General features: G+C 44.2%; 2 protein-coding genes across 2 annotated transcripts in view; one reads left to right on the top strand and one right to left on the bottom strand.

Moving 5' to 3' along the window:
• Window positions 1–181: 181 nt before the first annotated feature.
• On the bottom strand, window positions 182–1,623 carry LLCFC1 (LLLL and CFNLAS motif containing 1). The gene is made up of 3 exons (XM_077148319.1): window positions 1,556–1,623; window positions 1,327–1,447; window positions 182–742 (listed from the first exon to the last, which is right to left on the bottom strand). Exons 1-3 carry the CDS (start codon window positions 1,589–1,591, stop codon window positions 564–566), a joined length of 336 nt encoding a protein of 111 aa, XP_077004434.1. The 5' UTR covers window positions 1,592–1,623; the 3' UTR covers window positions 182–563.
• A 4,735-nt stretch (window positions 1,624–6,358) lies between these two features.
• The window catches only part of TRPV5 (transient receptor potential cation channel subfamily V member 5), a 44,504-nt gene continuing 36,910 nt past the window's right edge, over window positions 6,359–13,952 (top strand). The window contains exons 1-8 of the mRNA XM_077164592.1: window positions 6,359–6,486; window positions 8,821–8,918; window positions 9,090–9,212; window positions 9,590–9,727; window positions 10,074–10,172; window positions 10,308–10,483; window positions 10,815–10,961; window positions 12,698–12,910. Coding sequence (XP_077020707.1) covers window positions 6,359–6,486; window positions 8,821–8,918; window positions 9,090–9,212; window positions 9,590–9,727; window positions 10,074–10,172; window positions 10,308–10,483; window positions 10,815–10,961; window positions 12,698–12,910 — 1,122 coding nt within the window. The remainder of the gene's footprint in view (window positions 6,487–8,820; window positions 8,919–9,089; window positions 9,213–9,589; window positions 9,728–10,073; window positions 10,173–10,307; window positions 10,484–10,814; window positions 10,962–12,697; window positions 12,911–13,952) is intronic.

Genomic DNA, 13,952 nt, shown 5'->3' with positions numbered 1-13,952 from the left:
AAAAAAAGATATGAGGGAAAAGTGTCAAGCAGGCTTCTATAGATATAAGAAAAGGAAAATGCCAATAATTGGGCCTGCAGTTAGTAGGACACAGAGTTGAGCAATTAAACAGACTAGTTAAAGAAATAAAAAGACTAGTTTAGAGAGGAGCTTTAGTTGAGTCTCAGAAAACTGCCTGCAATTGTTTTCAGGATTTTATTACTACTACTTTTATAGTTGCTGCTTCCTTCCCCTAATTTGCTGTCCTGAACAAAATCATGAGAAGCATGAAAGAGTAAAGGACAAGGGTCTAATGTCTCTGGCCCTAGGAGATGAAGTTCAGAGCTTGGGGAGGTGATTAGGCAGTGGCAACTGGTAATTAGACCAGTTCTTGGAACTCCCTGTTGCTGCATCCTGAGATAAAGAGCCAACTGGCAAGAGGCAGGGAGCTGAGTGTATGACTCCCTCGGGAGTGGTGACCTGGAGACCAGTGGGGAGACAGGGTCAGTAAGCTATCATGAAGCGGAGGTAGATATCGAAGTCCTCATCCAGGAACCAGGCAATGGCCTCAGCCTCAATGTCCCTCATAAAAAAACCATGATGCTTGCCAGATTAAAGCAGAAGGCTAGGTCAAAAAGGTGGTCACGGACAGCTGCCGTCTCTGATGTCTTGTCCTCCTCTTGCCGTGCCATATCCAGCAACTCCCACATCTCCCCCACCGATGAGGCCATAAAATGCTCTTCAAACTGCTCTTGATCCTGGTCTGAAACAGTGGAGAGGACAAAGGACAGAAAACAATGATCTTGAATTGCCCCTACCCTGCTCCTGGCCTGAATGAGAGAGGGGAAAGAAGTTGGAGATTTTGATAAAAAATCAAGGCCTAAGACTTTGATCCCAGTTATCCATATCTTTGGCCTTGACCAAGGTTATGCTCCTTCTAGAGACTTCTGATCTGTGTTCAGCCACAGCCCCAACTCCAGCATATGAACACCCTTATGTCTAACTCTAACTACCTCCTCCAATGTATTACACCATTTAGGAGGTGAGGAGCACCTTAAAATATGATGTAAACTCTAAGTCCTCTTTCCAAACATAAGCACCTTTGCTCCTAAAGTGAAAGTTGCATGCAATTTCAGCTATTTCATAGTATGTTCCTGAAACCACAAGCTAGTGACCCCTGGTCTATTCTTTTACATGGCACCAACTGTAATAACAAGGGACTGTGGTTATCTCCCATAACATAAACCTATCTCACATTTTTCCATAGCATCATAGGTAACTTTGGACCTGACTCCAAACAGATCTGATCCCTAGAATCCAGACTTTGCTCCCCTCATCTCTACCTACCTGTGGAGGGTGTTTTATCTTTCTGGGTACTCTCCTTGTTGTCTGGGGTTCCCTTCTGAGACTTCACCCCTTTCACCTCCAGCAGCAGCAGGATGGCTGTCAGGAGCACAGCCCTGCAGAGCTGGGAGCTCAGGGAAGTCATGGGCCTGCCCATCCACTGCCTTTGGCCTTCCCTGCTTCCCCAAGGCCCAGAAACCTCCCCCCTCCCCGTCCCTATCCTTGCCCTTACCACTTCCCAGCACCGTTTCCTTCCCTTCCCTTCCATAGGACCTCTGACTTCATGAGCTCTATGACATCACAGCCTGACTCTCATTCCAGCCCACTAAAGAGCCAGGCAAGAGAGTGGACAGTAGCTAGCAGGGGATGACAGAAGCTTCCAGGATAGCCATAGTAGACCAATGGTGGAAAGTAAGAAAACGACTGAAGAGTTTACAAAGTATTTTCACATCCATTATGTCATTAGATCCCTGTAGTAACCAGGGCTCCAGAGGAATAGAGTTATCATGCCTATTATATAAACGAGGAAACTGAAGTTCACAAAACAAATGATTCTCCCACTCAATGTCACACAGATAATAGGGGGCAGACTAAAGACTCTTGCTTCTAAATAGAGCATTCTTCCCACTATCCCCTGCAGCCTTTCTCTGAGGGAGCAGCTTCACAGAAAGAGGCCCAGACTAGATATAGTAATGGGGACTGTCCAGTTCTGGAAATGAGACTAACACTTCATATAAAACTGGGGTCAGTCAAAACCGAGGGAAAGGAGGGGTTTATGTGGCAAGTGGGAAAAAGGTACATGTTCTGTGTGCATGTATATATGTATGGGAGAGAAAGAGAGCCAGAAGGAGAGGAGTGAGTATGTAGAGAAAGGGAAAGAGTGGGGTGCCCTACACTCAAATAGAAACCATTCTCTCATTCTATCTTCATTTCCCTTTTGCTGCTCCTGTTCCTACTCTTTGTCCTACTGTACTCCCAGAATGAAAGAGCATCTCATATTACTTTACATCGTATCCTTATCTTAGACACACAAAAAAGTTGCTATATTCTCATTTTCCAAGCCCCTTCCTTGGTAGAAGGACTTCATGTCTGCACATAAAAGCCAAAATGGAAGAGAAACAACCAGAGTGGAAGAGAAAGAGCCAGAGTGGAAGCAAGGAAACAATCTCAAATAACAAATCTCAAGAACATCTTCCTTTAAGACTCAGTGCCCATCTTATTTAGCCACACCCTGTTGGCAATAATGCACTGTGGCTAATTTTCATCTGCTTCCTGGGGCAGAGATGGTTGGGGAAGGGGATACTGGGGAGGATTGGATGAAGTTCTGTCCCGGAAAACCAGAAACAAATATATAGGCCATGAGAAGGAGGGGCCCAAGTACAGGATGGGGGTGGGTGTTCATTCACAACTGAACTATCTTAACAAATTCCTACCACCCTTACTTATTCATGCATATCATAAATGAATGAACTATGTAAATGCAGGGACAAGGGCATGTGCAGAAACGCCTGCCTCTTCTGATAGAAGGAATTGTACAAATAGGGAGTACATGTGAAGATATCTTCACACAGATCTTACACATGCTAGCATATATGAAGAAATGCTCACCCAGAGGCTTCTTTACCTACAGAAGATACCATCTCCTAGATACCTCTTGGTGGCCTAAGGAAGGAGACAGGGGGACTGGGGAGTGAGCACAGGAGGTCACTTGATAGATCCAAGCAATGGATGTCCCTACTCGCCCTTATTTTGCACCTATTGACCTGCCAGCCCAGGGAATGACGCTGGGTGGAAAAGTAACTAATTTCCTTCTGGCTATTTTGGAGGAGGGGCCTCTTGTTTCACTCCCAAAAAGAGAAGCCATTTCCATACCTGTGGGTAGTGATGGGGAGGGTTGTGGGAAGTGGGGAGTGTCTTACAGGGGCAGGCTGGAGTTGAAAGAACCGGTTTATACCAAGCACCTTTATTTCCATTTTCCTACCACCCCATTGCCCCACTCTGAGTTTAGAAAGAGATGAAGTCTTGCAGTGAAGCAGAAACCCCATTACAATTCTTTTTCTTAGGATGAAAGTATAAAATATAGAAAAGAAAAAAAAAACATGCCAAAAACTGGTAAGTCCACTGCCCAATATAATTAATATATCGAAGCAAAGAAATCCATTCCTTTCCCTGTGATAAGGGTATGGGGGTATGGGAGTATATTTTCCAAAAATTGAAAGCCAAGTAATATGATTTCTCCTCCTCCTTATAACATCAGATGAAGAAGTCTGGCTGCTTTGGGGAAAAGGGTTTCTGAGAACTGACAGTGTGTTTGAGGTGTCCCCAGCCTAGTTCTCTTCTGGGCTCCTAGGAGGCATTATTGATTCACATAAACTTACAGGTGTCAGTGGAGGGGAAGCTGTTACTTGAGGAGAGAAATTGCAAGTGTCCTTTTTAATAAAAAGCTTAGAGAGGGATGAGAAGAATGAGAACAGTCAAAAGAAAAATAATATCAAGATGCAGATTATCATAAAGGTGAAGAAGTTCCTGCGAGGAAAGACAGAAGAGAGAAGAGGTGAGGACTCCTGGGAAAAATAAGATAGAGCTTTCAAATATCTGGTCTACCAGCTGGGACAGGTGGGAAAAGTTGCTCCCATCCAGGCCTTTTATACATAACCCTCCCAAAAGAGAAGAAAAGGAAGGCAGAGAAAGTAAATGAGAGGGTGAAGAACCAGGATGGGCGTTCTGACATCAGATCCTTGCTTCTTCCTTCAGGATCCATCAACAGCCAGCCCCCAAGCACCTGTTCTGTGCGGTTCTGTCCAGCCAGCCTCCTTCATAACCAGCTCCTCCCTATACCCTCCCACTCATGGTTATGATTAGCTTTATAAGTTAAGTGTTTCCTTGGCAGGTGCTCCTGCATATCAGAGCATCTACAACCCTCACTTCAATCTTATCGCTTCCTCCATCTCCTTAGACTGGAAGTCCTAAGGCTTCAGGGGCCATTACCTCTACACACTACCCAACCCCCAGCAAGGCAGAAAAATGTCACACACAGTACCTCCCTCCCCTTCCCAACCAGCATTTCTGCCTCCCTGGGTAAAAGAATGATCCCCCCTTGGCTTCTGTTTTCCTTATTTATTTTCCTTTTACCCTTAGATTCTCTAAAGGTTATTCTGTTCATCCCATGATCCCTAAGCACAGATCTTGTTCTTAACAGCAAAGAAGGGGTAAGTTCCCTGCTCTTGAAGACCCCCAATGGAGAGTGTCCCATTGAATCCCTACCCAAGTCTCTCATATCCTAAAAGTCAGAAGTTTCCTAAGAAGCAACAATTTCTGATGAATATTTAGAGCTAAGATTCTAGACCTCAAAACCAGTTTTAGTTTTGCCATTACCTTTTGCACCTTTGGACAGCCACTGCTCCTTCTTTACCTCTATTCTCCCATTTGGAAAATAGAATGTTTATTCTATTCCTATTTAACTCACAGGTACATTAAATAACTACACACAAATAGTATTTATACACCCTTTTTAAAAAATCAAGCTAAATGCAAGCTATCAGTGGTGGTTTGGAAGCTGTTATGTTCCCACTCCAGAAAAAGTAATGTTCTTTTATTCCATTCCTATTGTTAATTCCAGACCTATTGTTGGTGGGACCTTTTGGTTATGTTATTTCAATTGAATGAACCCACCCCTTTCAAGGTGGGCTTAATCTACTTATTGGAGTCCTTTATGAGAGGATAAAAGACAAAGAAAGCCCAGAGATGAAATTCAGAGAAACACCAAAGAAGTTTGGAGAGAAAAGGCCACAGACAGGAAAACCGGAAGTTGAAACAACAAAACCCAGGAAGGGACGGGCAGAAGCCAGCTATATGCTTTACCATGTGACAGAGGGACCTGTAACTGGTCTTCAGAGAAGGTACTGTCTTGTTAATGCCTTAATTTGGACATTTTCACAGCCTTAGAACTGTGAAATTGTATGTTTTAAATAAATAAATCCCCATTGTAAAAACCAACCCATTTCTGGGATATTGCATTCTTGCAGCTTTGACAAACTGAAACACTAATAAGAAAATAAAATGCTGCTATCTTATTTTTACTCATTTCTCCTGCTCTCTCACTCTGGGAAGGAATTCCAAATTTGTAATTAAGGTTTCCTTGTCTTCCACTGCTGCTTAGTTCCTTCTGTTTGACTTCTGGTCCTCTGGGGTCTGCTCTGGCCTACATCTCCAGTTATGTATAAATTGGGATTAGCCATGAGATCTAGAAAGCTGGAAGGGGAAAGAAATGACTACTGGAATTCTCACAGGGAGGAGATGGCCTAGAAAGGGGAAGCCAGGAATTCTCCTTTGAGGTTCTAACTCACCAATTTGCAGGAGCTGAGGACAGAGATGAAAAAGACTGAGGAAGCTCCAGGAAACAGCCCCTGAAGTCTTTTGAATTCTTCTATGAAGGGGAAATTGAGTTCTTGCACTAAGTGCTTTATAGGTACTTCTATGATATTGTGTAATTATTACCCCAATTTTACCAATTAGAAGATGGAGGCACGGAAATCTTAGTTAACTCATTTGTAGGGGTCGGAGCCAATATTTAAACCAGAATCTGTCTGATTCTCAAGTCTGAAGTTCTAACTTCCCTATTATCCAGCCACACACAAACTCTCTTCCAGACTCTGTCCTTACTGTCCTGCTAAATTTATTTGTCCCAACCCACGACCTCTCCCAGTCTCAGTCTCACCCAACCCACTGCCAGGAGTGAAGTTCCTGCTCTTCTTCCATCCCAGCTCAAGGACTGGACTGTGTGACCCAGGGGCTTGGTCTATAAAGAGCTCCACCCACCTCCAGGTAAAGCATATCTCTCTGGGTAGGGCCACCAGTGTCCTCACACACAAACCACAACCAAAAAGTACACTCTGCCCACAGAAGTCCATGGAAGATACCATCACACGGAGTCCCAACCCTAAAGAGATCCTGTCTTTTCCTCAGTCCCGCTTTGTCTTAGACCCTCTCCTTGTAGCACTTTCCTATAATTTCCCAGTGCCTGAAAGAAGAAGGCATGGGAGCTCCTCCACCTAAGGAAAAAGGGTACTGGACACATCTCCAGAAACTTCTGACTTGCTGGCTTGTTAGAGAACAAGACTGGGACCAGCATCTGGAAGAGGCACATATGCTGCAACAGAAGAGGTAGGCTTCCCCAATTCCATCGGCCCTCACATGGTTCTATCTCCCTGATGGTAATTCTAGAAGATTGGGTTAGTCATTTGGATATACCCTACCCTCTCAGCCCACCCACTGCAAAGCCTCAGCCTGCCCCTCTTCAGTGGTGTTGAGGGATGTGACATTGAGGCCATACAGACAGTCCTTGAGCATAGGTCTGAAAGAAGTGGGCATAATGAGAGACAGGGCTCTATCTTGTCTGCCTCTTGAAGCAAGGGCTAGAGAAATCGAAAGAAGCAGCTAGAAAAGCAAGAATCTGTGGATTGTATGGGCCAGGCAAGAGCAGCCTAATGGGAAGTGATTTCCTGGGAAGAAAGGGAATAGAAAGGTGAAGTCCTGTGGGCTTTAGAGTGGCTTCTTTTTAGGCAATTTGTTGGTTGAATGAAAACATGAGTAATTGCCGTTAGTGTAAATGAGAGTGATTTGTGGGAAAGGCGGAGGAACTGTTTTGTTCTATGAAACACTTGGAGCTGACCGAGTGACAGGCAAATGCAGCTGATGGTGGAGAGTCCTAAATTGAGTTTATCCAACTGCTATTGAGAATCTGCTGTGTGTGCTAGGTCTTGGGGATACAGAGATAGCAGGGCTTTTGGTCCTGAGGAGTTTTTAGTTCTCCTGGGGCAGTATACATGGATAAGTCATCTCAGAGCTAAACCTGACCTCCATACCCTGGAGAAACAGTCAGGGAAGGGACCTAACTAGGTATTTGGTATACTTGTTTCCCATCAGACAGCTTGGAAGGGTGGGATGAGTAGAACATAAGATGATCTTGAGTTCCTCTGGGGCTGATTTGGTGAGCACATAACCTCTGTAGTGACACAAAGCCCCATGCTCCAGAGGAAACTTTTGCTTGATTTAAAGCCTTGAAGCTGCCATTTTGAAATGACTAATGATTTGAAATAAGGAGCCCTGCATTTTCATTTTACAATTGACTTCCCATATTATGTAGTTGCCCCTGAGTGCAGGGTGAGCCCCTAAGCTAGAAGTGCTGTCTTTTACTCACTCCGTGAAGAGGGACTAAGGCAGTGACTGAGGTCTGGGTTCCTGACCTCCCTCTTCAGTGGAGCAGTGAGAGTAGAGGACTGGAGCCACAGGGCTTTGTGCAGTGCCTCAGGACAGGGCAGTAATCTCTGGAATCCTTGTCCTGGCTATCCTGACTGAGGAGGGGCTGAACATAGTCTTCAGACTGAGCATCTCTTGAGATGGAGGTTAGGGGTGGTCTCTTCACTTTGTTAGTACCACCCAAGAGCAATTCCCTAGAGGACAGACTGGAGACTCCCAATTGCATGAAAACACTTCTTCCTTTGACTCATGAGTCTATTGGAAGAGACTTTTGTGTACCGCTCATCAGTCAGTTTGTCTATCTTTTCTACTCTCCCTCATGACCTTCAACCTGCCAGACACTGAATTTGCCTTTGGAGTCAATTAGTGCTCTGCAGGATGCCCTTCTGCTTTTTGTTTGGTTCAAATCCAGGCAGAAATAGAAACAAAGGAAAATTAGCAAGTTGCTGTAAAGTGAGTACCTCAAAATCACTTCTGCAGGCTCTGAGTGCACGCAAATGCTTAGAGAATGTCAATAGCTCCACTCTTTCTTGTTCTAACCAGTTGTTAGGGCCCTTTGATTTAAGGGTAAAAGAACAAATAGATCCTCCACCCTGAGAGATGTGTGTCAAAACAGGGGGAAGGGTGGGTGAGGTCAGAACTTTCCTAGTTCATAAAATTCTAATAATCTTCTAAGATCTAACAGTTGGTGCATTGCTCCCTTTCTGTCTTGGAAGTTCTGGACTCTCAAACACACCTTGACTAAAGACAGCAGGTTCAGCAGGCTTGGGACAGGGATAAAAACCCAGAATAGAAATTATCTTATCCAGCTGCTTAAACTTCCATGACCCTGAAATATTTATTCAGCTTAGATTAATTCAGCCAGGCCTGAAGACCCCTCTTTGGAACACCATATAACTGGTATCCCAGAACCCCTACTTTGGCATTACATTCTATCTATTATGTCTATGCACGCAGTTAAGCTACAATCCCTGTCCCACCAAGGGAGACCCTCACCATTTCTCCCTGAGAAGAATTAGTATGATATAACTTGCATGAGAAGTCCCTGAGGTAAGGCTTTCTCTTGTCCAATGTACGACACTCTGTTCACTCGAGTCCATTAAATAATTCTCCAATTTGTCACTGTATATTCAGTATGTATTGCGCCTATATTAAACAAAGACTCTCTGATTCTATCTTTGATCTTGGGGCTCTGTGTGATTCTGTCTCTGACCTGACTCAGTGTTCATCTTCTCCCAGGATTCAGGAGTCTCCATTGTTTCGGGCAGCCAAAGAAAATGACCTTTGCGTCCTTAGAAAACTTCTGCTGGAAGGAACCTGTGATGTCAGGCAAAGAGGTGGGAATCAGATTTTAAGGAGATGCAGACTGGGGCCAAAGCATCGGATCTTCTGCCCCAGGACTCTGAATATTTTCTCAAAGGGAACTTGAAGGGTGTCTCTTGAGCCAGGAGTCCCTTACTTTTAAGCAGTCTGGAAAGTGTTTGACACACCTGCTTATTCCATTCCAGGAGCCTTTGGGGAGACAGCATTACACATAGCCGTTCTTTATGACAGTCTCGAAGCAGCCATGGTGATGATAGAGGCTGCCCCAGAGCTGGTCAAGGAGCCCACATTGTGTGAGCCATTTGTAGGTGAGGAAGCTGGAGGGTAATTCAAGGTGGGAGGGTCTGCAGGTTGAGTTTGGGAAGGGCTCAAGAGGATTGTTTTCCTTGAATTTCATAAAAATACAAATGTCCTAGTCTTGGCTTTAGCATACATGAATTCTTTTAGCCATTTATCTTTTCTTTTCCACTCTAAAAGAAAACTTCCTAACTCCCAGGTAATGAAGGAGTAGGGAAAAGTAGATGAGCAGCCTGAGGAGCTAATTGGTATCAGTCCCAAGCTACTCCACTGAGATATGGGCATTAGTATATGCAAGGACCATTAGTATATGGCAAAGGGTGGAGTATATCCTGCCCCTAAGAGGATCAAGAGACAGACCTAGAATTGACGGCTCTCTCTGGGCCAGGTCAGACTGCACTACACATAGCTGTAGTGAATCAAAACGTGAACTTGGTGCGAGTCCTGCTTGCCCATGGAGCCAGCGTCTCTGCAAGAGCTACAGGAGTGGCCTTCCACCACAGTCCCAGAAACCTCATTTACTTTGGTGAGAGCCAGGGCCAGGGTGGGGAGGATGTACAGACCTGGGATAAAGGGAGATAAAGCAGAGCAGAGCAAAGGGAGGCTGGGGCGGAGATTGAGGGAGGGTAGGATGAGGAAAGCCCTGCTCTCAGCTTTACCTGGGTGGGATATTGGGAGGGGTCAGTCCTTCTAGGCTTAAGAGTCAAGGCCAATTTCTTTCCATAACTCTGCATCATCCCTCCCTCTGGTTCTGCTCCACAAGTATCCTCTAAGCCTAGAGAGCTGTTGTAGGGGAAGGAAGACGCAATCATTTGGGGAAGACTGCCCATTCATCCTGCTCTCTCATACCATGTGTTCCTTTATACTCCAAGGAGAGCATCCTTTGTCCTTTGCTGCCTGTGTGGGTAGTGAGGAGATCGTGCGGTTACTCATTGAACATGGAGCTGACATCCGAGCCCAGGACTCCCTAGGTAATTTCTGGGGAAAGGACAGGGAGTTGGGATTCTGGAACAGCTAGGACACCCCCCTACTAACCATAGGGTGGGGATGGGAAGCACTGGGGACTTTGGACCAGTGGCCACATGATATCTGATGTCCTTCCTCAGGAAACACAGTGTTGCACATCCTCATCTTGCAGCCCCAAAAGACCTTTGCCTGTCAGATGTACAACCTGCTACTGTCTTATGATAAGTGTGGGAACCACCTGAAGTCCCTGGACCTCGTGCCCAATCACCAGGGTCTCACCCCCTTCAAGCTGGCTGGAGTAGAGGGCAACATTGTGGTGAGACACAGTCTTGGATTAAGGTGCCTTTCCAATAACCCTACTCCTTAAAGTGGTGAATCCCTCACTCAGAAAGATTTGTGAAGATTTAAGAATCTCACTTTATAATATCTGCTATGGGTAGCTCAAAGCTCTATTCCCCTTGTCTTCTCATTTCTTTAAGAGCTTTATAGAGTTTGTGAGGAACACAGACAGAAAAAGGAGATCTGGGTAAGCAGAGGTTTACTAAATCTTCACTGTCTGTGGACTGCAAGGAGTGGGCAACATCCCTCGTCCAATGGTATTATTCCCTTAAACCAGCTTCTCACACATTGACCTTGTTTTCTCTCAGATGTTTCAATATCTGATACAGAAGCGGAAACACATTCAGTGGACATACGGTCCATTGACCTCCACGCTCTATGACCTCACAGAGATCGACTCTTGGGGAGAGGAATTGTCCTTTCTAGAGCTTGTGGTCTCCTCCAAGAAGCGGGAGGTATGGATATCAAGAAGTAACAGCTTCAGGGCAGAGATAATCATGTGAGAGAACTTAGTACCCATGCAATGCATCTCCATATGCTAAGGTACTGGTTTCCAGAAAGTCCACAGTAATTGATGGACATGGGCACAGTTATCTGAGATCTTTGGTAGAAAAGTCCAACCAATAGGCCTTGTTACCATTATCTCTCTCCTGACTCTGCTCCCACTCTGCTTAGATCTAGTCCTTTCTTCTTACCTTCCTCATACTAACATTTCAGATGAGGAACATTCCTATCATTTATTCATTCCACATATTGAGCACCTGCTATGTCCCAGGCACTGTACAAGGAACTGAGAATAACAAGTAAATACAGTTCATGTCACTCAACTTCTTCAATTTCCAGTCCTCATCCTCAGTAGTTGTTATAGAATAAAAGAACATACCTTCAAAGGAGTGCATACTATGTAAAGTTGCAGGAAATTAGGGGAGGATTATTTTGGCTTGGATGGGCCAGAGAAGATGCCTTCATAGAGGAAATACTTGAGTTCAGTCTTCCAGGGTGAGATTGAAGTCACTAGCATGATGAGGAAAAAGAGTGCTTTTCAGAGAAGGAAGAATGTATATATCATTCAGAGTCAGCAAACTATCCACAGAATCCTCTTAAATTAAAGGAGGAAATGATGCCTGCTTCCAGAAACATCTAAGATAGTGGCAAGATGTAGTTTCCATTGTTTGTTTCCCTGGGAACCTTTATAAAGCCACAAAACATCTAAGATTGCTAGTACAAATGAACGGATATAAAGTTGAGTGGCCAGGTTGTATGATCTTATCCATGGTACCTATGTAGAAACGGATAAGCTTTAAGCAGAACTGCTTAAGAACTGAAACTCCAATCTTTCTGCATGTATTGTGCACCACAAATATAGCTGTTTGTGCTCTCCTATAGCTTTTATACTTCTCTTGGGTCAGCTCCTTTTCTATTCCCCTAAACTTCCTTTCCAATCCCTTTTACATCCCCCACTACCTTCACCATTAGTTCCATCAGAAGACTTGGACCCATACCTCATGGTGAAAATAGAAGCTCTCCTTTGACTTTCTGTCCTAATTGCCAAGCACATGTGGATTCTACCCACTGTCTCTTTCCTACACTCCAGATCAAAGGAAAAGATATTCTCTCTGTTAATGGTTAATCTGTCATGCTATAGTTTGAATTTGCCTCTTCCTACTTTTTCAGGTCCCTCATTCCCTCTTATTTGTATCTCTAACCTCTTACTGTTTACTTTTTTGAGAGTTCCATCCCATCTGTCCTGAAGTATCACCATGTACTATTACCTGTTCCCCTCTATTGTTCTTTTCCAATTTCAGTGTTTATAGTTCCTATGCACCTCCACAGTAGGAGCTCCATATCACCCACCACACCTCATCTGCAAATGAGCACTGGCTTCTTGTGTTTCCCTGCTTAGGCAAATGCTGCCTTTATGATCTTGCCTAATTTCCTCTTCACTCAATTAACTACTACTCTACCTTCTGAGCCTCTATAACACTGTTTGCTTCTATAATAGTTTATTTACCACAATAGCAAAGACCTACTACACTGTGGAAACTTACTAGTGTTCTGAGGAAGGAATGACAGACTCACTGAATGAATAATCATAGTGATGTTTACTGCCCTGCATTACTGGGTCCCAGTGGGAAGCCCAACATTCTTCACTATGTTGGTTAAACCAAGCTACACTCTCCTTCCATGTCAGGCTCGCCAGATTCTGGACCAGACCCCAGTGAAGGAGCTGGTGAGTCTCAAGTGGAAACAATATGGGCGGCCATACTTCTGCATTCTGGGTGCCTTGTATGTGCTGTATATGATCTGCTTCACCATGTGCTGTGTCTACCGCCCACTCAAGTTCCGTGATGACAACCGCACAGATTCTCGGGATAACACCATACTCCAACAGAAAATGCTCCAGGTGATTCTTCCCCAGAGGGGATGAAAAGTGATGGTAGCATGGACTGATGGTGTTGAAGAGCACAGTGATTTTACTAAGGAAGAACACCATTCACTGGTCTCCAGGAGCTGCATTCTCTTAACTGGCTCAGGTAGAAAATTAGACCATGAGATAAGGGGTACAGTGAGGGAGCTTAATGAGCAAAAGACCATTTATACAAGGAGCTATAGCTATCATCAACTTTAAAAGTGTGCATTTACAAATCATAAACATTGTACATTTATGAAATCTCTTATACTTTACAAAGAGGACTAGCCTTTTGTAATGGGAAATTCAAGGGAAACCTGTTGTTCTTAGGGAAGAAAACTGTATTCCAAAACATCTGAATCCAGTCCTCACCTGTTAGGAGAACAAAAACAGCCCTTCTGGCCTGAATTCTCTTCTGTGTACTGTCAATATCAGTGCCTTAACAATAATGTGTCAGCTGTATGACCAGCTGTTAATTAGATATACTACAGAAAGGGTGCCAGGGTGAAGTAAATCATCTCTGATATTCTTTTAACTCTTGTGTGCCTGCTATTCTAGACTGCCCTTCAGATACCTGGGATTGTGAGGAGAGCTGATTAGAGGTATGGAATAGATTTAAAAATTGCTGTAGAAGGGAGCAGACACTCATTTGTGCATATCAGACTGAGTCGACTGTGATGAGTACTTCCCAGTATATCAACTCAACAAGCACTGCTACATTCGGGGAGATGATTGTTCATGGGTATCCAAAAACTTTTTTGTCCTGGTAAGCTATAAATAGCTGAAAGGGGTGCAGACATGTACAGAAAGTAAAGGAGAGGAAAAGAAGATCTGTTCAAGTTCAGGAAGAGTGGTTAATGGAGATTTATGCCCTGAAAGATGGACCAGCAATGGTTCAGCCTGGACTAGGAAAGGGGAGAGTCTGGATAAGAAGGGGGAAATAAACTGCCTTTCTAGTGAAGGAATAAAAACCCTGAGTTGAGTTAGAATAATGAATGATAATGGTAAACGCAGAAAAAGTACAAAGAAAAGAACC

The sequence above is a fragment of the Tamandua tetradactyla genome, chromosome 1, assembly GCF_023851605.1.
Source record: "Tamandua tetradactyla isolate mTamTet1 chromosome 1, mTamTet1.pri, whole genome shotgun sequence".
Taxonomy (NCBI): domain Eukaryota; kingdom Metazoa; phylum Chordata; class Mammalia; order Pilosa; family Myrmecophagidae; genus Tamandua; species Tamandua tetradactyla.
This window is presented reverse-complemented; position numbering and strand designations above follow the sequence as displayed.